At 34.7% G+C, this 26,989-nt stretch overlaps 2 protein-coding genes across 3 annotated transcripts in view; one reads left to right on the top strand and one right to left on the bottom strand.

Moving 5' to 3' along the window:
* LOC128245856 (atrial natriuretic peptide receptor 2-like) overlaps window positions 1–10,950 on the top strand; it is a 28,723-nt gene extending 17,773 nt beyond the window's left edge. The window contains exons 8-14 of the mRNA XM_052964077.1: window positions 535–675; window positions 1,149–1,341; window positions 1,668–1,737; window positions 4,260–4,379; window positions 7,924–8,007; window positions 9,207–9,298; window positions 10,289–10,950. Of these exons, the coding sequence (XP_052820037.1) occupies window positions 535–675; window positions 1,149–1,341; window positions 1,668–1,737; window positions 4,260–4,379; window positions 7,924–8,007; window positions 9,207–9,298; window positions 10,289–10,399 (811 nt within the window). The 3' untranslated portion in view covers window positions 10,400–10,950. The remainder of the gene's footprint in view (window positions 1–534; window positions 676–1,148; window positions 1,342–1,667; window positions 1,738–4,259; window positions 4,380–7,923; window positions 8,008–9,206; window positions 9,299–10,288) is intronic.
* Window positions 10,951–11,933: 983 nt separating this feature from the next.
* On the bottom strand, window positions 11,934–26,985 carry LOC128202667 (zinc finger and SCAN domain-containing protein 22-like). 2 transcript variants are annotated; one of them, XM_052903706.1, is made up of 5 exons: window positions 26,918–26,985; window positions 22,222–22,727; window positions 21,298–21,482; window positions 19,392–19,716; window positions 11,934–15,824 (listed from the first exon to the last, which is right to left on the bottom strand). In XM_052903706.1, exons 2-5 carry the CDS (start codon window positions 22,700–22,702, stop codon window positions 15,811–15,813), a joined length of 1,005 nt encoding a protein of 334 aa, XP_052759666.1. In that variant the 5' UTR covers window positions 22,703–22,727; window positions 26,918–26,985; the 3' UTR covers window positions 11,934–15,810. The 2 variants fall into 2 exon arrangements, with proteins under 2 accessions (XP_052759666.1, XP_052759665.1); XM_052903705.1 differs by having other exon boundaries at window positions 11,934–19,716.
* Between the last annotated feature and the right edge of the window lie 4 nt (window positions 26,986–26,989).

Here is a 26,989-nt window from a genome sequence, read left to right on the forward strand (position 1 = left end):
GATATGTAGAAAACGTCTTAGCTTGTACAAAAATACAGTTAGAACAATCAAGCCAAAATTGGTAAAAACAAGGCTAATTTGAAAAAAAAACAGAACAAAACAGGAGACTTGTAGGAATATACCGAAAATAAACATGATAATGATTGGATTAAACCCAGACTATACGCGATCATTTATTGTATTTGTTTATTATTATAACATTCACAGCTCCTTTGATTAAAAATGTAAATATAGACGCTACATATAAAAGTTTTATTGGATAAGTAATTTAAATTGGCTATGACCAACGTATCTACGGTCTCTAAGACTAATACCAAATATAAACAAGAAACGCCACACTCCGGCGAAATCATGTATCAATGATTGATAGAAGAGCCTTAATCTTCGTTATGAGATTCAGTTATCCTTATTTTAGTTATTTAGTACCAATCGTTTTCTATTTTTAGTAACAGTGACCTGATATTAAAACGTGGTCTTTAAACATTTGTTTGAATGATACTTGTATCTACTCATTGTTTCTTACTGTCTCGTCAGATCGTTGAACATAGTGGACGTGATTCTACAGCGATTGGAGAAATACGCCAACAATCTCGAAGAATTGGTGGAACAACGAACACAAGAGCTTGTATACGAGAAACAGAAGTCAGATAAACTACTGTACAGGATGTTACCTAAGTAAGTCTACTCTACGGAATAGTATCCAAGTAAGATTACTGTAGAGGATGCTACCTTCAGTGAGACTACTGTGCAGAATGTTACCCCAGTAATAATACTGTACAGGATGTTACATGAGTAAGTCTAATTTACAGGATGTAAACTTAGTAAGACTACTGTACAGGATGTTTCCTTAGTAAGACTTCTGTACAGGATGTTACCCAAGTAAGTCTACTGTACAGGATGTAACCTAAGTAAGTCAACTGTACAGGATGTTACCAAAGTAAGTCTACTGTACAGGATGATACCTAAGTAAGACTTCTGTACAGACTCATGATGTTACCTAAGTTAGACAATCGTACGGGATGCTTCCTAGGTAATCATACTGTACATGATGTGACCTAAGTAACACTCCTTTACAGGATGTCACCTTACTAAGACAACTGTTATGCCTAGGATATTTCGAGACAATGGGCTAATGTTTCGTTTCTCAGATCATGCGCAGAAAAGCTGAAGACTGGTGAATCTCTAAAACCAGAAGTGTTTGATTCAGCTACGGTATTTTTCTCCGATATTGTCGGCTTCACTGTGCTAGCTTCAAAGAGCTCCCCCATACAGGTTGTTGACTTCCTGAACGATCTCTACTCGAATTTTGATGCCATCATTGCCCAGCATGATGCCTATAAGGTATATCTAAAGGGCCGTTTGATAACGTTTACAATGTAATTAACGAACAATTGGCCAATACAGACATTATGGACATTCAATTTATTTAAGTGTCCGATAAAGCAATGTCCATGTTGTTTCAATATTCTGACACATAAATTGCAAATCTCAAATATACGAGTAATATTTATCATATTTTAGTATTAATACTAATTATTATAAATGATTCCGTATTCAATGATTGTATTTCAAAATTACAAACATATCAAATCGAAAGTCGACATGTAATTAACTATTATTTTCCAGCTCAACCGATCAGTCAAACAATGCGATATTTTCTTTCATAGGTTGAGACTATTGGGGACGCCTACCTGGTCGTGAGTGGTATACCCAACAGAAATGGATCCACCCATGCAGGTTGGATAATTGTGGTTGACTTTTTTAAATAAAATTTAGTTCCAGCTTCTTAAGCACTCTTCGATTATAAATAATGCCTTCAGGAAGACAAATCCATATCGAAACTCAACAGCCCCGTGTCTGATTTAAAGGCACGAAAGTATTCAAATATATTGCAAGTTGTCCCTTTTGTAAGTCAACATTTTATTAGTTTGTAAAGGATAGGTTTGATAACGGTTTAAAGTTATTTAACGTCGAGTTTTTCCCCGCAAAAGTTTGGTTTGTTCAAAATCAATAACATGAATATGCAATAACACAGCCATTAAACCAAGTCTAGTTTAAAGTTTGCATTGGAAACAGTCCACATAGAATGTCATGGAGCGACTACTGTAATGTATCTGTATGTACTTATTAGGCTTATACTGATGCCTTTGCAGTGCAATGATAATGACTTAACTTACATTATATTAGCTGTAGCAATTATTAAAGCAACGTTTAGCAATTTATTTCATACGTATGGATGAAAGAGTGGAACATATTGATGAAATAATCAGACTTGATCATTTTCATTTTAGCATAAGAAGAAAAACTTTTTACAAATACTCGCAGCTAAATTGATCTTTATATGATTTCGTGCGTGTGGATACAGAACAGAAAAGAACAGATCATTTATTTCCAAGAAATCTGGCAAAACATGTACATATACAATGGCGACAAAAGCAGCAATAACACCATAAACACAATTTATGAAAAAGAATGATATAAAAAAAAATCATAATTATAAATACATAATTTATGCAGATATAGAGAGGTGCACTAACACTGTGTACTTCTTAACAAACAAATAGACGACAATTACAACAAACCTATACACATTACATGGAATAAAACGTAGTGTTTCTTAATTCAAATACTTATGGTACAAAATAATTTGGTTTCAATGCAAAGATTTGATTAAAACATTCTTATGTCTACCGTACCTTATTATTTTAACGTACTTCCCCTTATCATTCATGTTTAGTTCTTTTTTGGGACATCACTACTTTAACATTTAGGGGTAAATGATAATGCCAATGCACAATCCTTTGAAATAAAGCCAAATGCACTGTATATTCTATGAAAACCTTTTTAGTCCTGTCAAATTGTTACCAAAATACTTCAGAAATGGGAAAAGCACCCTATTAGAACCCATGTTGAAAAATCCAAGATGGTCGAAAAAATCCAAACTGGCCGCCATGCACGTATTTATTTTATTCAACTATTCACCTTACAAATATTAGCCTACATAAATGACAATAAAATAGATATCACTACTTTTTTAACAGCGAGATTCAACACTTTTTATTAGTCCATGTTTCTGCCATTAAACGGGGTTTATATTTAGACTTTCGCCTATTGAGCTTGTTTATGAGTTTTTCATATACATATTCTTTATATATAATTGTAGAAGTAGACGCTATAAAGAATATAAGCTGCTTTAGTTAAATTCATGAAGACAAGACATACTGTTTTAGTAACTGAATGGCCTATAAGTCCGATTTTGTTGGAAAAAACTCGTTTGTTGTTTTAGTTTACCTTAAACTTTTATCATGTGCAAATAAAAAACCAACAATTCATGGCTAATTTTACCTGCCTCGGTGTTTTTTGGGGCATATTACAATTTCTATAGCTCTAAAAATAACTTTTTTCGACTTTTTTATTTGCCTCAATGTACACAAACCATCGACCAAAGATACTCCAGAATGCAGGAAATCGCTTCTTGCAAAAACAAATTCCGGGGGTGGGGGGCGTGCCCCCGGACCCCCGTATACCGTTCTGCCTCGGGCTACGTCACTGCACTTCAAATTTACAGATGTAAACTTATGTTTTTACAGCTACAAAATGAGTGAATCGACTTTTTTCGTGGATTTTATCACAGCAAATTTGGAATTAATAATTATATATTTCGAAACATTTAGTTTCAATGAGCTAGGTACTTGTGTCTATAAACAAGGTTATCGTATAATGTTTGTCTATTGAGCTTTCCCCCCTTTTTTGTATTTTAAGATACCATTTTTAGCAATCATAATTTGCATGCATCCTTCTGTTTATAATAAACTGTTTTAAGAGCTTTGTAAATTAATCGAAAGTTTACGTTAACACACTTTAGTAAATTAGAACAAAGGCATTTGCATTCAGACGCAGAAGTGCTGCAAAAATATAAATATGGTTCAAAATATTTGACACTCTCTGAACAACAATGTGTTTTGGCATTACGGTGAGTGCGTCAAGTGGAATTGAATTTCAGTCACTGTATCCACTATCTCTTTTATTAGAAATGAAGCAAAGAATAAATTTGTGTTTTGTCCTTACAAAAGATTGTACCTCTGAAGTAGATGCAAATAATGATTTTATTGACTATCCCCACCTTATTTCTATTAATGAAGGCGCTTAAATGACAATCCAGTGATATCTTGATGGTGAAGATATATTTGTACAGAAATAGCCAGGTCTGTCTTTCTTTGATGCTAATTACTAGTATGATTTGTTTCTTATTGTTCAAGGAATCATAGCGGATATGTCCCTCGACATATTGACAAGAGTCCAGACATTCAAGGTGAAGCATCTTCCTAATGAGAAGCTACAAGTTCGTATTGGGAATCATACTGGAACGTGCTGCGCAGGTATGTGACGTGGTTGCAAGCTGCACAGGTATTTAAATGCTTTCTAAGAAGGCTAGCTGGCTGCGGCAGTATGTCACTTGGTTGTAAATTGCGCCTAGGGTATTCTACGCAGGTTTGTTGGGCGATAGTTTGCTACGCAAGTATGTGGCTTGGTATAGGTTTGTTGGGCGATAGTTTGCTACGCAAGTATGTGGCTTGGTATAGGTTTGTTGGGCGATAGTTTACTACGCAAGTATGTGGCTTGGTATAGGTTTGTTGGGCGATAGTTTTCTACGCAAGTATGTGGCTTGGTATAGGTTTGTTGGGCGATAGTTTTCTACGCAAGTATGCGGCTTGGTATAGGTTTGTTGGGCGATAGTTTTCTACGCAAGTATAAGGCTTGGTACAGGTTTGTTGGGCGATAGTTTGCTACGCAAGTATGTGGCTTGGTACAGGTTTGTTGGGCGATAGTTTGCTACGCAAGTATGTGGCTTGGTATAGGTTTGTTGGGCGATCGTTTGCTACGCAAGTATGTGGCTTGGTATAGGTTTGTTGGGCGATAGTTTGCTACGCAAATATGTGGCTTGGTACAGGTTTGTTGGGCGATAGTTTGCTACGCAAGTATGTGGCTTAGTACAGGTTTGTTGGGCGATAGTTTGCTACGCAAGTATGTGGCTTGGTACAGGTTTGTTGGGCGATAGTTTGCTACGCAAGTATGTGGCTTGGTACAGGTTTGTTGGGCGATAGTTTGCTACGCAAGTATAAGGCTTGGTACAGGTTTGTTGGGCGATAGTTTGCTACGCAAGTATGTGGCTTGGTACAGGTTTGTTGGGCGATAGTTTGCTACGCAAGTATGTGGCTTGGTATAGGTTTGTTGGGCGATAGTTTGCTACGCAAGTACAAGGCTTGGTACAGGTTTGTTGGGCGATAGTTTGCTACGCAAGTATGTGGCTTGGTATAGGTTTGTTGGGCGATAGTTTGCTACGCAAGTACAAGGCTTGGTACAGGTTTGTTGGGCGATAGCTTGCTACGCAAGTATGTGGCTTGGTACAGGTTTGTTGGGCGATAGTTTGCTACGCAAGTATGTGGCTTGGTACAGGTTTGTTGGGCGATAGTTTGCTACTTGGTATAGGTTTGTTGGGCGATAGTTTGCTACGCAAGTATAAGGTTTGGTACAGGTTTGTTGGGCGATAGTTTGCTACGCAAGTATGTGGCTTGATATAGGTTTGTTGGGCGATAGTTTGCTAAGCAAGTATGCGGCTTGGTATAGGTTTGTTGGGCGATAGTTTTCTACGCAAGTATGTGGCTTGGTATAGGTTTGTTGGGCGATAGTTTGCTACGCAAGTATAAGGCTTGGTATAGGTTTGTTGGGCGATAGTTTACTACGCAAGTATGTGGCTTGGTATAGGTTTTTTGGGCGAAAGTTTGCTACGCAAGTATGTGGCTTGGTATAGGTTTGTTGGGCGATAGTTTTCTACGCAAGTATGTGGCTTGGTACAGGTTTGTTGGGCGATAGTTTTGCTACGCAAGTATAAGGCTTGGTACAGGTTTGTTGGGCGATAGCTTGCTACGCAAGTATAAGGCTTGGTATAGGTTTGTTGGGCGATAGTTTGCTACGCAAGTATGTGGCTTGGTATAGGTTGGTTGGGCGATAGTTTGCTACGCAAGTATGTGGCTTGGTATAGGTTTGTTGGGCGATAGTTTGCTACGCAAGTATAAGGCTTGGTACAGGTTTGTTGGGCGATTATTTTGCTACGCAAGTATACGGCTTGGTACAGGTTTGTTGGGCGATAGCTTGCTACGCAAGTATGTGGCTTGGTATAGGTTTGTTGGGCGATAGTTTGCTACGCAAGTATAAGGCTTGGTACAGGTTTGTTGGGCGATAGCTTGCTACGCAAGTATGTGGCTTGTTATAGGTTTGTTGTTGGTAACATTGCTACGCTGGTTTGCCACTTGGTAGCCAGCTGCGCATATATTTTACTTGATAGCTGTCTGCGGTGGTATGTGGAATCGTAGCTTGCTATGCAGGTACATGACTGGGTAGCTTGATGTGCAGGAATGGGGTTTATTTTTCACATAAATATTATTATTTAGCCTCGGTTTACTTTTACTTTCACGGGTTTATATTATATCTCACTCCATTGGATCTCATATTGATATACTGGCAACTGTTAAATTTTGTTTTGTTAAATAACAATATAACATCGTTGCATTTTCCAAGGGTTTTTATGTTTCGTATTTTTTTTTAAATTTGAAATATATATATATACAAATTATTTACAAAATATCCAGAAGGATATTCACATATTCACGGCCAATGTTGACATATATATTCAGTGAAATATCCGAAAACATTGTTATGTATATTTATTTGTCAACATTGGCCGTGAATATCCTTCTGGATATTTTGTAAATAAACCTTGCCATCTTGAAATCCTAGCGTTCAAACAGCCGTAATAAGTGTTTGGTTTTACTCAACTAGTAAGCTTATTTTTTTTATTTCTCACGTTGTTCCAATTGTGTGCATTACACGTAATAACCGTGTTGAAAGTACGACTCAAGTAATCACGACAGTTATTATCTATCGTTTAAAATATGATGTTGAGAACGAAACTTGCCGGATCTCGCATGGCATTATATGCGTATTGATAGGAAGTTCAGTCTGAAATTGGATTTCATTCATTTTAAAATATTATTTTACAAGGCCTGACAAAGAAACTTTGATATAGTTTGTGCTTTGCTGTATTGTCACTGTAACTTGAATTACTAGTATAAATAATCACGTCCATAAATACCTTACATTGCAAGGTTTATTATTGCTTTGGTCGTGAAGCCTTCCTTCAAATAAAAGTTTAACTTATTAGAGCTTGGAAAGATATACTTCCTTACTTGACATAATACCGGCAAATATTTTATTAGAAATGAACGAGACAGGAACATTTTCCTCTAATTATAGTGATTCTTCAGAAATATATCTAAGAGAATGCAGCACTTGTAAGCATTTGATTTGCATGTAGCGGTGTTCTAACTTCAAACATTGCTGCGTCATTAACGCGTTCTAAATTTATGATCGAATCGCTGTTATTTCTTCCCTTAACAATATATTTCTAAGATTTCTATTTAAGGTCAGCCCATCCATCATGAATACAAAAAACAAATGCTATTGGTTTTATTTTAAAGAAAAAAAAATGAATTTCTATCGAGAGCCTTTTCTAATACTATGCATTATGTTATTTAAGAAAGAAAATAATGAAATTGCTATATAACCATAGTAAGTTGTGTGTCATTACCTCCCTATAATATATAATAAGCGTCATTATGGTGTCATTTACAACCAGATTATTATAGAATGTAATGTAGTGAAATTGTCAATAGTTGCACACAGGGTTGGTGTATGAAGTGAAATTGTCAATAGTTACCAACAGGTATGTGTTTTTATGTTGTTTAATAATCAATTTGATAAATGTCTTATATTTATGATCTTGAGGAACCCTATGGCAAGTTTGTTTTAAGACAGCGAAACACCTTTTTTGTATATTTCTTTCGATACATGCCCTTTTTCTAGGCGTGGTTGGACTGTCGATGCCACGGTACTGCTTGTTCGGGGATACTGTCAACACTGCAAGTCGGATGGAGTCAAGCGGGGAACGTAAGACAGCTAAACGAGGACGTATCCCCTTAGCGAAAGGAATACTAGTCATTTCAAACTTATACCTAAATCATGTTTAGCGCAATGTAGAATAATCTGTTCAATTGGCTATTTAAGAGCTTCCTTTCCACTTCATAATATGTTGTCTTCTGAATACTCCGTTTAAAGCTGCACTCTCAAAGATTAACCGTTTTTGACAACTTTTGTATTTTTTGTCTTGGAATAAGACAATTGTTGCGTAAATATCTGCAAACCAGTGATAAAATACTGCTGACCAAAGATCAGATCGTAGATTGACATATTTCCGACCAAAAATTAATGTTTTATGGTTAAAAGCGTTACTAACGGTTAAAGAAAAACGCATAAAACATCAGTTTTTTAACAAAAATATAAAAATCAACGATATAATTTTTTGTCATTAGTCTTATATGACTGGTTTCCATGTATGTTCGAATACATTTGCTCGTTCCAAGTCAAAAAATAAAACGTTCAATCTGTGAGAGTGCAGCTTAAAGCCGTATGCGTATCGCATACACAGGGTAAACAGGTCATAAATGCCAAAATATAATGCAGTAGTTACATTTGTTTGAAAAACTTCATAAGAACTTTTTATTCTGTTTACACCCTTGTATGTTAACAAGAGGACTAGCATCAAGGCGATAATTGGTGCAGCGACCATATTTGAATCTTGCTTAATTATTTATTATAATTTTCCACATAGCCTTGTAAGTATATGATGAATGCTCTCTAAGAAAAAAGATGCCCTGGGCGGTATTCATAAAAATTCTTCAGTCATTACCTAACTTCAATTTTCTTAAAAATTCCATAGTCATACGAAAATAAATGTATAAGTGTTTTTTTAACAAATCTTTATTTTGCATTTCATATGACTTGAGATAATATAATTAGTGAAGTGACTTAAGTTAGAAAATGACTTAAGCAGTTTTATGAATACTGCCCCGATGAAACTCAATAAAAATGCTCACTCAGAAGGTAGAAAGCCTTCTCAGTGGATAATAATGCTCAGTCACATAGAAGGGCGTTTAATGAGTTCGTGACCAAGGTAGCGTAATCTAGCTTTGGGTCCTAGATGCTCATGTTTGTATTTTTGTGTCACAAAACAGGCCCATGGTAGATATTTGGCTACGCGGTTTATCGATAAAGATTTCACTTGATTTTTATACTCTTGACTTATTTAGCCCAGAAGATACATATCAGCGAGGCGACCAACACTGCATTGCAGCTTCTTGGGGGATATTGCACTACTTTCCGCGCGGAAATGTTCATCAAGGTAACCAAATGAGGCTGAGCAACTGTTTTTATTAAATGAAATAGTATCACAATTTATTAAAACCCATCTGTATACCGGTGGATCAAGCGTAAGCCGCTTACGCAGGAACCAATACCGTCCGATAGAATGATTACAATTATATAAATCGGAAAATGTGCTTACGTTAAATGACCTTCAACTTTAATTGGACTTTCTAGAACAAGATTACCGTCATATGTTTTTCCTTTACGTTAAAGGATAACTATAATGGGTGTACACAATTACTTTAAACTTGATAAGGAAACTGCTATTTGCTGATGTAAATCACGTTTATTTTCGAGTTTCTTTGCTCAGTAAAATCCCTTGTGGTGTTTTTTTTTAGAGGACAACAAAACGTACCCATGGTAATACTTGACCCCAATACCTCCTGTGTAAGGGGCGATGTCCGTACTATTTATATCAAAGTACGAATTCACCAACTTTTAAAATCAGTACGGTCCCCAAAAACATTGTAGCTTCTGTTCACATGCCAACGGGCCCCGTAATATAGCTTGGAGGATGCAATCGTGGGATATCCGTAGGGACATCTCAGACAAGCCGAACGGGGTCCGTACAACAAATATAAACCAGTTTGGCGATATCTAAAATTTTCCTCATTTTTAGTTTATTAGCTGAGGTTAATACACCCAGCAAAATTTAATTAAGATGTATTTATTAAGTTGACTGTAGTATCGTGCGAGGCTCGTACTGGCCTTGCGGTGTTCAAATCCGCAAGGGCATCGTGCGATGCCTTACGGGCATTTACCGTGGTCCGACTTCTATATTCTTTACGAGATCGGCGAGTATCCAAGTTCTCTACGTGTAAAACAAACAAACAACGTACGATGCTCGCAAGAATCAGCGATACCCGCGATTTTTCAAAATTTCGACTGAAAACCTATTAGTACGGTACTCGTAGCGTTGATGTGACCAGGGTATGTTCGATGCATCCTTTTTTCATTTGTATTGCAGGGTAAGGGTCAAATGAACACTTTCTGGCTTACCGGAAGGGACGAAAAAGCGTCATCACCACGTGACATCTCGTTTAGTAGTACGTCAGAGAGTTACGTCAGAATCGAGTAGTAACTTTAATAGGAAAGTGGACCTTAGCTTTAACAGGAGTTTCGGAAAGGAGTCCTACAACAGTTATATACGTGAAACACTGTCAACTTCGCCTGGAACAGCTGTGTTGTTCTATTTAACAGAATCATAAAGACAAACCACAACTCATATATGACTGTTAATTGATTATTACACACGTAGGTTGACAATGACACCAGAAAGTACAAAACATACACATGGTACTTCTAGAAGCAGAACATGCTAATCTATTCAAACAAAGTACTGAAAATGATGCCTAAAATATGAGTTTGCGTTATATATTGTCAGGGTCATATTTTATATCGCCAGTGTTATTGACCATGCTTTGCTTAAGCTTGAACTGACTTCTATGTGTTGCCAGGTATTTTCTTATGCCATAATAATATTACGTGTAAAGAAACCTCGATATTTGCTTTATTTATAACAAGCGCACGAGCGTGTTTTTACCCTATCACTCCACTGTTATTCAATATATTAACCCTTTAAATAGTTCTTGTATAGGATAAGAAGTCATATTTATCGCGCGTGTTCATGTGAAGGAGCACATAGCCCATATATGGCATTGTCTATTAGTACTCTCGTCTGTCTCATTCTATTGTCAGCTCCATATCTCTCCGTTCGAAGGATTGAAAAAAAATCGCAAAACTGCTTATCATGTAAGGTCTATGTATAAATAACATGTAATGATCACGTGCCTTTCGCTTGGAGTGGAAAATGCACCTTCAATATAAAGTATGCAGGTTCATCACTAGAAGTTGTTCTTAATATTAATATTAAAAATATGAATTAACTGTGCGTGTTTTAATTTGAATTAATAAGTTCAAATTGATTCCTGTAAAGTATACTTATTGAATAAATCATTAATACGAGTATTTATAAAAGTAATTATATAAGTCCTAAATGATGGTCTACTTGCAGCGTAGTTAAATGTAAATAATTCTGACATTGTAAACCGTCCATATACAGCCGAGGTTGTTTCGATGAAAAATGGCCGAGTATTTCCCACTGTACTTTTTTATGAAATGGACCCGTAACATTTTTTTTTATCTCGAGTAAGTGCAATATCAAACTCATCCGTTTTGTATTGAGGCTTATATTTTGAGCAAGTTTCATGGATGTCTAGCTACAAACTATATATCTTAATAAACCCATTAGCTTGACAGATTAGCTATACGATGATAAATTACCAAAGTAATCGATGCCTGTAAAAGCAAATTCAAGAGGAAAGCCGCAGCAAATAATGACACGAATTTCTGCATGAGGGATGAGAATGGCTGAAGCAAAAAATGGCCGTGAGCTTACGCCTGGGGACCAGTGGGGAGCCAAGCTTGGTCTATTGCGGGACAAGGACATCGCCTTGGTGGGGCTCATAATCGAAAGAGGAAGTTATAAAGGGGCACTTTATAAACCACTGTGCGGGTCGTTAATAAGGATGTACATCCTTGAAGTTGATGTGTAAATGAGAACATCCAAACAAAAGGTTCTTTCTTAATACTTTATTTTAAGCATAGCGATTTCTATTTCGAATTCGTTTTGCTGAAAGCTGAAACATCGCGTACATGCATTTATTAACAATATACAATTTGATGCAATAAAGTTAAAATCTGAAAATGAGATAAATTAACACTTAAATTATGGATTGTATAACGTTATATAGACGGCTTCATCAATCTCTTTATTGCACAAAGGTTACTGTTCAAGAGAGTTCATTAACTGTTAAAATGGTGTACATTTTTTCTCAATCATATTATAAACGATAATCTATGCCTATGATGAAATAATACATTATAAAGTTATAATGAAATACAGGTTAAGAAATTATAAAATGATATTGAAGAACTAAAATTCCATGGAATTTGATGTGTCGCCTGTTAAGAGCGTCCGCCATAGTCAAACCCAATGGAACACCTTTTTTTAAATTAAATGTAAAACTAGCAACTTCAAATATACCCAAACGAAAACAAAGCGAAATGTATTTTCATTTAAAAGGGGCATAACTTTGACGCTGCTGGGAAAACTTATAACAATCAAACTTGATCGAGACATAATGCCCAAAAACATTGTCACCCAGTTTTATCCTGATTTGATAATAAATACTTGATTTATTTTCTGCACACGGTTTTGCTGACAATTTCAGGCGACACAAAAACGAATTGAAATACATAAACTACACTATACAAAAAAGCAAATACATGGTTTACTGATCTACTATAAAATTCTGATATGTTTCTCAAAACAATATTATTCTATAAGTTTTTAACAAAAATACCGTATTCTTCCAAATGTCTCTGCTATATCAAACAAAAAGGAATGGTAAATGAATTCCCCGAAAAAGCATGCCTTCTCGTACTTAAAAATGCGTTACTTTACCATGTCAGAAATGACAAAAAAATTTTTGTAGCAAATTGTTCAATAAACTTCTATTGCATCAACAGCATTTGTTTACGATCATGCTTGCTTTATTGTTTACTTGTACCGAATAATTGTATTTCAAAACATAACGATACTTTTGTGTCTGGCTAATATCTACAAAGCTTAAAACAGAAGTTAGGATTATAAAATTGGACTGAAAGATAAGCATCGCAAACGATTTGTGCGTTTTTTTAGTATTCATCATACAGTCAAACCTGGTTGAACGGTCACCTGCTTTAAAGGGCCACCTGCCTTATCGGGCCAGTCCAAATCCCCCCCCCCCCCCACAGCCACTTTGACCTTTTTCCCAAGGGTGGCCATTTAATACAGGTTTGACTGTATATAAAAACAAGAGAACCACATGCGTATGCCAATGCTTACCTTTCGATTTATTTTCAAGTGGAAAAGGAGCAGAGCTCAATAATTACATAACTATAAATCATAACTAGGGGTATAGCTGTAAAGAAAGAAATGTATAAATGATTTGGAAAGTATTTATTGAACAGTTTTTGATTTATGTACAAGAAGTTTTTGAACGACAAAAGCACCAAGGCTACCATAATACCTTGACTTTTTTGAAGAACACAACAATACACGAGCTTAAAATGCCGCAGGTTACAAGCATAAAATGGGAAAACGGAGATAATACAACAACGACATGTTTAAATGCATTTGACTTGGTAAAATATGTTGCCATTTCTCAAAATTACACTTATATGATTTATGGTCAAACTGATCAAGTGAAACGATCAAAACATATTACAAAATATAGAGCTATAAAGACATATTAAAAAAATCATGTAAATTTTGATATTGAAACACATATGTAGGTAAAGGACGTGACTTGTATAAAATTGTATGTATGAAATATGAAAGCATCGTAGGTATACCATGTTATAACATTGAAAACATTCTTAAAATATAAAAACATGTACAGACAAGCTATAAAAAACACGAGACATCATGTATATTACTATCATGTAATAGCAGCGAGACTAACTTTTCTTATTTGGAAAATCCTCATCCAATTAAGAATACTGTTTAGAGATAAAATGTTTGGAAATACAGATTAATAATTCTATGCAAATAAAGAGACACTTACAGGGATGGAAACACCTACTTGTAACTTAATATAATACATTTTATGATATCCACATGAGTTAGCCAAGACATTGGCTAACAAAGATAATACTGATAGAATTGATGTTTTAACTGAACGTTTTTCTTTTATATTAATAAAATAATATACTATTGAACCATTATCATCAAAGATACCTATTCTCGAAAAAAAGCATTGCAAAAAAGAAAACGGTTTTATATTGAAACAGAGACAGCGAGCTTAACTATTTCACCGTTTTTATTCAGAATGTCTACGTTGAAGAATAAAAGGTCATCATATGCAATTCATACAAGATAAGTATATGACTGGATTAGTTAATAGGTAGATTGGATGGTTGTGAGACCCTGTATCGTAACAAAACATTGAGAAGTTGCGGAGACTTTGACTTATCCATTCAAAGGGTCATACTTTTCTTTATAAGAAAAATAGAATTGCATACCTTAAGGATGGATGAAAACAATTGAATAAAGTATCCTTGCCATACAAGTTGCTGAGATGTTGACTTGTGTGCTTTCATGCACCACCTTATTCCGTTGTTCAAGTCGAATAATAAATTTGCAGTTTATGTCAGATACTCTTCCTCGATTACTTATAATAAGTAGGTTAGGTAGTTTGGATTCCTTGCTGGGCTTTTTATGCCCATTTTGGGAAAAAGACCTCAGAAATTTTGGGAAAATTTGCGTCGTGAGTATGCCTTAAATGCTTTTCAGTCTCCTACGAATGAGTAAATTATTAAATATAAGTTTCTTTTCCCTTTCAAGACCTAAAATGGCTGAAATATCAACCATTGGAGTGTAAATATTTATTGCAAAAAAAATCATGACAGCTAATATTTCATACTGATCTCTGAATGTAATAAAAATCAAAAGATTTCTGAACTCAATTTTCCCTAAAACTTAAAATCACATAATCAATTAATAGGATGTTGAACGGTACTATAGAAAAAGGCCTGCCTTGTATCGAGTTTCAAAGCAAAACTTTAAGTAGGTAGGTGCTGAGATATTGACGTATGCACGCTAACAAGCAAAGCCTTAACCAGAATTTATAAGTCGAATAATAAAGGGCCATGGATGGGAACAGTTTAAATGCAATATGTTGTGTATTTGCTGAGAAATCGATTTAAAAGTGCTTACATGCAAAACCTAAACCAGGGTGTAAGGCTGACGCCAGGGCAAGAAGTATCACTCTCATTTTTTTAAAAGTCGTTAAAACCGACTGTTTTATGAACACTTCAGACAGGCTTGTCTCTATGGACACCATCAGGAATTTTCAGACTGTCCTAACAACTTGGACGTGATTCAACGCTGCTTATCCATGTTCAAAACCTTAACATTATTTTCAAGCTGACAACCTACTTGTCAAAATATACATACATATGTTTATTTTCATTGGTCAAAACTATTCATGCTATGTGGAAATCTATCATAAGTGGGTCCCATAACTGATTTATTTCTCAGTCTTTGTAGTGCATCTTAGCCAGAGGCTTTGTAATGTGTGTCCCTGTATTTTCACTGTGTTTGATTGCAACAAATAGGCTTAATGTCATTCTGAGGATGTTTTTTCGCATTCAATATTTGACTAGCGCTGTCACAATACTGCCCATCAGTTATAAATGTCTACAAGATATCAGAAAAGTTGCTTTGTACCAGCTACAGAATTAAAAAAGTATATAACTAAAGCAAGAAACGCCTAATGCCACAAAACGTAAGGAAGAGGGTTAATCAAATAAACAACAGCGACAGCACAAGCAAACACATAAAATACAACATTGGTGAGCTGATCACGATGCCGGTATTGCCAAATGTCCATGCAAGAATGAATAAAGCAGTACAGGGGTGCAGATAAAAGCCGGAATAGTGCATCAACTGCGAATGCCTGAAAATGCAAAAACGAAAGTATGAAAAATATAAAAATAAAATGAAAATAAAAGACATAAATATTGTTAGGTGGCTTGAATTGTTATTCTTGATAAAGTGTGTAATAATTACTTTAACAACTTTTTTTCGAAAATTATGGAAACTATGTACATCAAGCGCAAAGGGCGAGTTATTAGTACTCTCAATCACTAGGGTAGTAAGTGTAGCAAGAGTTTTATACCACAGTGTCACATGCAACCTTACCATGCAATAAACAGTGTAGGTATATATGTTGACATTATTTTGCGCACTTCTTAATGTACCAACGTAACTTAATGCAGGTAAAAATGCCTTTTAATCTCCGTTTTATAATACAATTAATGTTACACGAAAAATCTTTCAAATATCATTCATTTGTCAAGATACAAAGCAATTACCACATGTACACCAAACCCTGGTGATTGAAATATTAAATTAAAGCTCTTCATTTTTTTAAAGAATGCCAGCAAAGAGGTGTTAATAAATCAAAATTGATGTTTTAAAAAAAGAAATACTACACATCTTGTAGTACACTCAAGGACAAAGGAAAGTATACGTTTGTATAGCTCCAATCAAATTTATAATGGGAATACTTTTTCTATGAGGGCTATGAGTATCCATCCATATGCATTGTTTGCAGCATATTCTACTTTGTTATACTGGAAAAAAAAACACATTCTTTTCCGGGAAAACATTATTAAGGTGATTGTTTGTCCAATACAAGGAGAAGTTTCGAAACCTAAAGTACTCTTGTAGAAATGATAATCAAAACGCAAAAAGTAAAAATACAATTCTCTTATCAGATTGGCTCAAAAACTTAATAGTTACTTTGCCATGTTTTTAGCTGGAAATAACCAATAACTGTGAAATTATAATTTTATGGTTCTTGAATAAATAAACATAAGCTCCTCTTTAATAAAAAATAATAATATATAAACAGGGTAAAATATTTATAAAGTAAGGTAAATGATTATGACGTGTTCAAAAGACCCGAGCTCTGGAGATGATAAACTTGGTCACTACTGGATTTGAATGGGTCGTAGTACATTGTATATGCTTTTAACGTCTTCTTTGTTCTTATGGCAAAACTTGTGGAAACTATTAACATTATTTGCAGACTAGCACGATAAAGAGAAGTATTTTGTTTAACCAGAAACCGTTGCACTTATCCAATTAAACTTAGTCTGAAAAAACAACAACAAAAAACTGCGGATAATTATTCCAAATTATTGATCCGTGATAACGACTTTATATTCATTACATTTATAATAACCACCACATTGAACTATTTCAATCGTAACATGTAACAATACCCCTTTAAAACACCCAGTAAAAATCGATATTGTTTACTTTATTTCGTAGTTGAGTGAGTTTTGTATAAATGTCTAGGCGATAAAACTTATTTTACAGTAAAATACAATAAAAGCAATGAGGAATTATTGCAAAGTAAGGCGTGGAATAAATACAACATGAAAATGATAATGATGGACACCTGTATTTAGTTTCCTCTGAAATGAAGGTGTCATTCTCGAAGCTTGTAAGCATAACTCATTTTAAAATACATTACAAAACATGCACGTGCAGTGTATGCAAATATTAGTTGAAGTAAAAAAAAATTGTATATAAAGCATACTATATACACCATTTAAAAACACTAAAACTAATCTAATGCATTCTGATGTTATTACTGCGTATAAATTTTAAGTTTATTAATTGCAAAATTAAGAGGGCCAAATTACAATAAACATTCTATATTAAACCACTTCGATCAATCATCGATTATGCCATCGAACTACGTAAACAAGTTCATAAAACTGTTTAAACTTAAGTGGACTTAAAGAATAAAAAGTGGTAAGAAAAAGAATAACAACCTTCATTTTAAGTTCTTAATTGAAATTAACAATGGATGAATATGAAAGCACACTCTTTTGCTGTATTTCGTGGGCTTGGAGTATTTTTTTCAATGAAAATCTGGGGATCTTAACTTGAATACAAAATGGTTCATACTTTAAAAAATAAAAAATGAGCTTCATATATAAATACGAGATTATAAATCGATTATCGACGAATTTAATTGAAACGATAGATTTTCAACAACACTTGGCCATACTTGACAATAAATGACCATACTTGTACCACTAAATTATACACACAAACATTACATTAAGTAAAAACATCTTTTCTACAAGTACATGCTTGGCGAATTCAAATGACCAGAAATCATTATCTTACATACAAAGAAAAATGGCTTTTATTCAAGTCTATAAATTTAACTTATGGCACTCCAAAGAGTTCATGCATGCATATTTTATATACAAACATCTATTGTAGCACTCATTTTAGCACTTTCTTCGCATATTTTAAACATAACTAAAATACATATAGTGATAAGTATCTCATACTATCTGTATTATAGTTATTGATAACTTTTTAAAATGCCATTTTCAAGTTTTTTATAGGATAATTTTTTTCAAGAATACTAAAATCAGTATTCATATTTGCAAACATTCACTTATGTACTCTAAAGTAATCAAGCACCAAACTGAATGTACACAACAGAAGTCATTTAGGATCTATTGCCATAAACAATGATGAAAACCATTAGATTTGTATTCATAAACTTAACTGAATCAAATCTAAAATTGACTAATAGTAGAACAACAAACAACATGCAGTGACTAGGAAGATTTGAATGAATGTTAGTAGTGTTGATAATTAGTTTTGTGAACATGAGGGATTGATGAAAATGCTGGGTTAAAGATGACATGGGATTCTGATCTCTGCTGTTGTTGTTGCTGCTGCTGCTGCTGTTGTTGAGGAGTTGACTGCTTGGGAAAATGATGGGTGATATGGGTGGGTGTATCAGCCTGGCAGGATGTAGATGTGTGAGGCCTCTGTGTTGGTGAATCTGCCATTGAAAGCGGGTTTGGTTGTAAAATCTGGGGATGATAGACTGGGTCACTACTGGAGTGAGGGCTTGGAAGATTTTGAATTGGTGGTGTGTATATGCTTTTAGGCCTGCTTTGATCTTGTGGAAAGAAACTTGGTTCAGATCTAGTATTAATTTGACTGTGAACGTATTCTCTATCAGATGACCTTTGTTGTGTTTGTTCTACAGGGAGAAAATGCTCATCAGATCTGCTTAAAAACCTTTCTCTAAGTCTATCTTGGACCAATTCCTCTCTGTGTCTTTCTTGTACCATTTGTAAAATTTGTTCTGATAAAAAAATCTTATCTGAAAGTGAATTTTCCAGACTTATACTTTGGCAAACCTCTCTTTCTTTCTCTAAGGAAATTCTTATATCAGAATCAGGTGTTACATATTCTCTATGTGATATAGATCTAAGTACTGACTCTTTATCTAAATCTGATGGCAAGGAAACATTTGTTTGATGGGGTAAATGAAGTGTTTCTTGCTGATGCCCTGTTATTAAAGTTGAGTGTGAAAAACTTGAAATGTTAGCGTGACCTTGACCAGCAGGATCTGAAAGAGTAGAAATGAAGCTATCTTGACCTTTAGGGCCTCTATTGTCAGAAGAAGGCGAACCTTGATTCAATGAAAAGGGAAGGGGCAGAGTTGTCCTAGGTCCTTGACTCCTTTCTCTGTCTCCAGGTGGTGTTCCTATCCTAACCGTCAGGCTGGTTTTAGCGCTGAATCTCGGCTTGACCTTGACCTGTGTTGGAAGGTCGTCATCAATATCTTCTTCCTCATTGTCAATGTCTTCACAATCCATTAGAAAGCTTGAAACATCTGCTAACTGTCCAGTATCTCTTGGTTCATCCTTTCTGTTACACCTTTTTCTCTTGGCTGAAGATGGGGTAACAATAGGACTTGTCACTGATCCCTCTGGGGCTTTCAGGTTTGTGTGTAGCTGAAACAGAAAGTTAAAGAGAGGTCAAAGAGAGAATATTGGACAATAGCTTATTTAATGAATAATGCCAAATATAAAGAAATTAAAGTATATATTAAACCCTTCAAAATGGGTAAACCAATCTAATTATTGTTAAATATTATGAATATATAACAGACTTGTGAAATTAATGACTAAGTGCCTAAAATTATGAATTTACAACAGGATATTTCAATCACAGAAACAAAGCATAGCCCCTTTTAAGACCCTGGGTTTGAATGTATATGTTTTAGATACTACGTTTACAGTAAACATATCTGTACTAGTTGAATTGTTAAAGAGTTGAATGCATTAGTTTTGCTTGACAAGGGAGATCACTGCAACAGAAAACATCCATAACAATAGGAGATTATCCAAAAGTCGGTCATAGGTGTCGAGGTAAACATTCACTTGACATTTTTTTTAACCAACAAGCATGATTTCATCGCCAGTCTGGCTATTATAAAGGAATTTTTCGTAGCCCGAGTCATTTTTTCGTTGCCATGGGCCATCAGTCTACCATTAACGTTGCACACTGAAATATGTATAGACTGAAAAGACAGCTGATTTATCATTGAAAATGAGTGCCTTTGAGGCATTTTTAAAATTATGACCATTCAAAGTGTGAGGATAGTAGGTACAGTTTTTAACCATGTTCAGATGATGACATATTTGCAGATTAACATGTATCCTCTTAGCATTTGGGAATAAGTAAATATGAAATATAGTTTAATGACTATTAGAGTTGTGACCTTGACCTTTAACTCTATGACCTCAAAATCCATACAGGTCATCTACTGGTCACCCCAAACCTGAATGTCAAGTTTGAGCGCCATGGGTGCAGGCATTGTCAAGTAATCACACAGACAAGCTTTTTGCATTTGGTCACTGGGATCTTGACCTTTTACCCCTCAAATCAATAGGGGTCATTAATTTGTCAGGCCCAACCTACAAGTCAAGTTTCAGGGCCATGGGTGCAATAATGGACGAGTTAACACTAGGACAATCTTATTGCATATACAGTCAGTGTGACCTTGACCTTTGACCTTATGATATTAAAATCAATAGGGGTCATATACTGGTCAGATCCAGCCTCAATGTAAAAATTAATGACCATACGTCCAGAAATTGTAGAGTTATCACTCATAGAAGCTTTGTCAACCTTTTTGCGTTAAAGGTCACTGTGACCTTGACCTTTGACATGATGACACCTTAAATCAATAAGGGTCATACACTGGTCAGGCCCAACCATCACGTCAAATTTGATGGCCATGGGTGCAGCCATTGTTGAGTTATCACTTGGACAAGCTTTGACAACCTTTTCCATTTAAAGGTAACTGCGACCTTGACCATTAACCCTAATGACCCATAAAATCAATAGAGGTCAGGCCCAACCTTCATGTCAAGTTCAATGACAATATGTCCAGGAAATGTTGAGTTATCACTCAGACAGGCTTTGGTCTACCAATGGACTGAGTGACCAACTGACCAACACGTGCAAAGCAATATACCTCCTCTTCTTCGACGGGGAGCATAATAAATGTATAACCCTTTATGATTTACCTTTTGTATATGAGTGTTGAGACTCTGTTTTGTGGCATAGCTTCTGTCGCACACCTCACATCGGAAATGCCGCGAGATGTCCCTTTTAACATGCTCTTCATGGTTTTTCTTGTGGTGGTTCAGGTTCGACAGCTGGGCAAATGAACGATCACAGCCTTCAACATCACACTTGTATGGGCGCTCTCCTGAAAAATGCATTTGAAAAGTTATATTATTGATACTTGAGATTTCTTTCACATAGTTAAATTATCATTCATACATGCAGAACAATGGCTTAAGAAAATGAATATCTGTGTGTTGGGTCTTTTTTTAATAAAATCAAACAATTCAAATAACAAATTATTATCAAAATCTCTAACGTTATGTAATTTAAACAGATTCATTTTTGTTTTAATAAATATAATAAAGATAAATATTATCAAATAAAATGCCTGATGTACAATTTTTAAATACACTTTTAATAGTTTTTTGAAATAATAGAGCTCTATGTGGCCACAAATTCCTATGTTTAAAAAAGAGCAAAATATATCGCCAATATTTTTTTCATATGTACCTAAATCATGATTTTTTGTCTTGATCATTTGAAGTCAAATGAGTTAAACATGATAATGCATTAAAATAAAAATAAATAATATTTTTGCTTCATCCTATAATGTGCGCATTTTACATGAAAAAAATTAACATCTGAAATTCAACTTAAACCAACTTTACAAAAATTATGCACCGGTCAATTGTAACCATACCCACTCGCACCCCCCCCCCCCCACACTCCCAGGTCTTGGGAATAGCAGGTACTTTGACTTTGGTCCAGCCAATCCCAGGTAAAATCCCTGTCTTGCGGGGACTAACTGCTGGTAAAAAAGAGGTTACAATTGATTGGAACATATAAGCCTAAGGTTTAAGAGAAAATTTAAAGTTGCCAACCTGTATGCACTCTCATATGCTGATTCAGATGACAGATCTGCTTGAAACCTTTATCACAGTAGGAGCAGACATGTTTCCTTACATTGTTATGGACAAGTTCATGTTGTGAAAGCTGTGGTTTGTTTCTGAACGTCTTGTAGCATGTCATACAGATATGCTGACGATCAGACTGGCTAAGACGCCGACCATCATCATCAGCGTCACTGGAAGAGTTTAGATCTGCAACCATTTCAGATGTCTTGTCAGAAGGGGACGATGCAGTTACAGGTACAAGATCTGCGTCTGTTGTAGAACTGAGAACTTGCTGTTGAATGCTGGAGGATGATATTTCTGCTTTTCTGATAAGCTCTTGGGCTTGCTGGTCTGTAAGTTGGAGTTCACTGTCCTTTTTTATCTGCGAGTCTCCGTAAAAGACATTTGACTGAGATGGCATTTCTCTAAAGTCACTGGATTGGAAGCCTGGATGATCCTGGGTAGCCATTGCCCACACTGCCCAGCAGAATGCCCTAAAATGGTAAATACAAAAAGTAACATGTAACAGTATACATGAACAATGATGACAAGCTGTTGTATTCATTAGAAATTAAAAGTCAGACCTTAGTGTTCTGTCTAACCAAGGGTTCAACTGAAGCTTTTTTTCCGCAATATTTGTTTAAGTTCACAAGGCCAAAAAGTATTTCCATAATTCTTGAGAGAAAACAATAACATAGTCATCAACAGTAGTTTTTTTATATTTATTTTTAAAAAGCGAGAAAAATGAATTATTAAAAAGAGTATTAGAGATTTTATTTGGCCTACATCTTTATTTATTAAAATTCCAAATTTTGTGAAAAAAAATAACACAAAATTCACAATGCCAAGGTTATAGTTCATTTTCTGTTTAGTATCATACATGTATTAGTACTTCTAATTGAACTTTTTAAAAATATATATGTTCTGATACTTTCACATCAGCAGTAATATTTTAGCTCAACAGTAATTGTTTAATTATACTTAAATGAAAGTGCCCGTAGATGATCTATATAAAATCAATGCATTGAACACAGTCATGCTTCAGTCTGTTATTTCTTTGTATTTCTTTGTATGGATATGAGTTTATTGTTTTTATTATCAGGAAACACAAGGCACAAACTGTATTTTGATGTGTCATATATATATATACATGTAAATATAAAACTTGGGTAAACACCGTTAAGAGAAGCTTTTGGTGAAAACAGCACAGTTACATCATATATTTGTATCCATAGGGAAATTTCCAATTGCATTTTCATATACAAGAGTAACAATTTAGTTCAGTTTTTTTATTTGGTTCAACAGATTTTAAGTCAGGCCTAAAAATCTGAGTTTTAAGAGCAACATTCTTAAAAATGCTACTAGGTAGGTTAGCAACAAAGTTGTGTTTATTTTCATTCTGTCAAAACGGCAAAGGATACCAAGACATTTCAGTGTATTGTTTATAAAATATGTTTTGAATTGTATCAAACACAAATGAATAACAACAATTAACAAGAGCTGTCACAGAGACAGCGCGCTCGACTATTCCGCCGCTTTTCAGTGTAAGGATTGAAAAGCTTTGGTGAAACATGGATCACTGTAAAATTAGATTAGATTCCAATGCAATACATGATGTATTTAACATAAATGTTGTTACATGCAAAATTTTAACCAGAATTTCTAAGTCCAATAATAAAGGGCCATTTTTTGCAAAATACAGTTATCTAACTTGATTATTCAAGTAGGTTGGGTCAGGTTGAGTACCATTGTATAAAGTCTCAATGCAATACATCAAGTATTTGCTGATATATTAACCTATGTGTGCATGTACATGCAAAACCTTAACCAGAATTTCTAAGTCGCATATAATAAAGGTGCAAAAATAATATAATATGCAAGATAGAGTTATCTTTCCTGATTTATTAAGAAGGTTGAATGGTTGGGAGCAGTGTGTATAAAGTTTAAATGCAATACATGATGTATTTAAATTTTTATGTCGAATAAAAAAGGGCCATAATTTGAATTAAATGCAAACTAGAGTTATCTTACTTGGTTATTTAAATAGATTGGATGGTTGAGTGTCACTGAATAAAGTCTCAATGCAATACATCAAATAGTTGCTGAGATATTAACCTATGTTTGCTTACATGCAAAACCTTAACCAGAATTTCCAAGTCAAATAATGAAGGCCCATAATTTGCATTATATTCAAAAAAGCGTTTTCTAACTTCATTAATTTAGTAGGTTAGATAGTTGGGAATACATATCTAAAGTTTCAATGCAATACATTATGTATTTGCTGAGATATTTACTAAAATGTGGTTACATGCAAACCCTTAACCAGAATTTTTAAGTCGAATAATAAAGGGCATTTATTTTGCATTAAATGCAAACTAAAGTTATCTAACTTGGTTAATTAAGTAAGTTGGATGGTTGAGTACCATTATATAAAGTCATAGTGAATGCAATACATCAAGTAGTTGCTGAGATACTAACCTATGTGCTCACATGCAAAACCTTAACCAGAATTTCTAAGTCAAATATTAAAAAGCAATTATTTGCACTATATGCAAACCAGTCATCGAAATTAGACTTTTGGATGAACGTCAACGAGCCCGAACTCTTATACAATTGCTTGGAATCAGATTTCTGAACAAGCCCTGCTATATAAAATTCAGAATTTGAGCAAGCTTGGAAGACATTTTACCAGTGCAGGTCTTGCAGGCTTGTGCTTATTCCGACCACTGGCAAACAAGAGTTATCTAACTTGGTTAATTTAATAGATTGGATGGTTGAGTTACCATTGTATAAAGTCTTAATGCAGTTGCTGAGATATTAACCTATATGTGTGCTTACATGCAAAACCTTAACCAGAATTTCTAAGTCAAGTAATATTGGCCCATTCTTTGCATTAAATTCAAATAAGTGTTATCTTTCTTCATTAATTTAGTAGATTAGATGGTTAAGAATACATATCTAAAGTTTCAATGCAATACATGATGTATTGAGATAATGATTTAAAGGTGCTTACATGCAAAATCGGAAATCTTCTTTTTTTAATCTTAGGGTCCAGGGGCTTGAGGAGTTTTTACACGCTGAGTAGCTACAATAATGAGCGATCAGGGATACTTTTTTTATTATTTTGACATTTCTTATGTATCCCTGTAACGCTACAACTCTCTACCATGATTTAACAACGGGCGAAATGATATACTGAAATAATATGCATTGATGTTGAAAAATAATGACAAAGGTGTTCAATTTCTATCCGACAGTGATCTGAACTGAATTAAATTTGTCATTAGAGTTGTTATTTTCACATTAATATATTATGGGTCACAAATACCGTTATACATGTACACAACCAGTCAGATTTGTCCCAGAGTTACCGATATCGGGATACTTGATAAACAATCGACACTTGTAAGTGGTTTATGATAACTTAACATGTTTTTTGGGCATACTGACATAACTTAATATGTGTTTAATAGTAGGCAATAATATTTTCGTAGAAATTTGAATTTATAACGGAGATAATTTTAAAATTGTGGCCGCGAGGATTCTCTGCGCAAGGACCGCTTGCTACTTTTTTGCTGGGATGGTGGACGTCACGAGTCTGCCATATTAAAAAAATCGTCAAAAGACTCGTTGACGGCCATTTAGGTGGACTAGCACGTTGAGTGACATGTTGCCTTAAGGCTAGTCCAAATAATTGTACGTTGACGGATTTTTTTTAAGATTTTTGATATGGCAAATCCTTCACATACAAATTGTTTAGTATCAAAAGTTGGTAGTTGTTCCGATCAGGATTCCGGGTTAAAGCATATAGCGTCTATAAAATATCATAAAAACAAGAAATATTACCAGATAATGTTATTTTATATTAGTTCCGTACACAAAAAATAAATATCCAACTTATAATTATGAGTTTGGCGGCTTTTCTTCATTTCATTCTGTCAAAACATAACGATATATACATGAAGGGCACCTGCAAGGCTTCAGGGCACAGTTTTAAATCGCTCGGAACATTTCGGCCATGGCCGAGTTGTTACGATTGTATAACGAGGTCTTTCTCGAAGCTTTGTCGGAGGAGGCCGAGTTCTTACGATTGTAACGAGTTGTCCCCCTTCGCATAATTGTTGTCAGTGTCAGTCAACTTTCGTTTTGTTGGAAAGGTAAACAACTTGTTTTAATGCATGAAATGCTTGTTTAGTGCAAAATAACATTTCACTTACATGGTAAAATATGAAAATAACTCTTTATGATCAATTTCAACCATAAAATACTTCACTTAAAAGAATTTCAATATTTTTAAAACACCCCCGTTTTTTGCACATTCCCGTTTAGACGTTAGGGATTGGAAGAATCCCGTATAACACGTCTATTATTTTAGACTAGCCTTAAGGCCTAACCAATAACAGACATTTCACTTTCAAAAATCATATTATTTTTTGTGCGTACATGAAATTCCCATTAAATGCACTTCAGCATGACCAGGTTTTATATGAAATAAAGTGACGCCATCTAGTATATTGCAACATTATTTAGCTATGAATCATTTTTTGCATTACCCCACCCACCGCAATCTGTTATGTTGGGTATTTTACCATTTTTCTGAATTATGAAACTTAATTAGCCGATTTTATGAATTGCATAGTGGGTATCAGTTGAAATTGTACTGAATGTGTAGCGAAATACTTACAATTCTGACAGAACGAAGTATAAATAGAGCAAATAGTTGTGCAAAAGTAACGCTGCAAAAAATAAACAAACA

The sequence above is a fragment of the Mya arenaria genome, chromosome 9 (assembly GCF_026914265.1).
Source record: "Mya arenaria isolate MELC-2E11 chromosome 9, ASM2691426v1".
NCBI lineage: Eukaryota > Metazoa > Mollusca > Bivalvia > Myida > Myidae > Mya > Mya arenaria.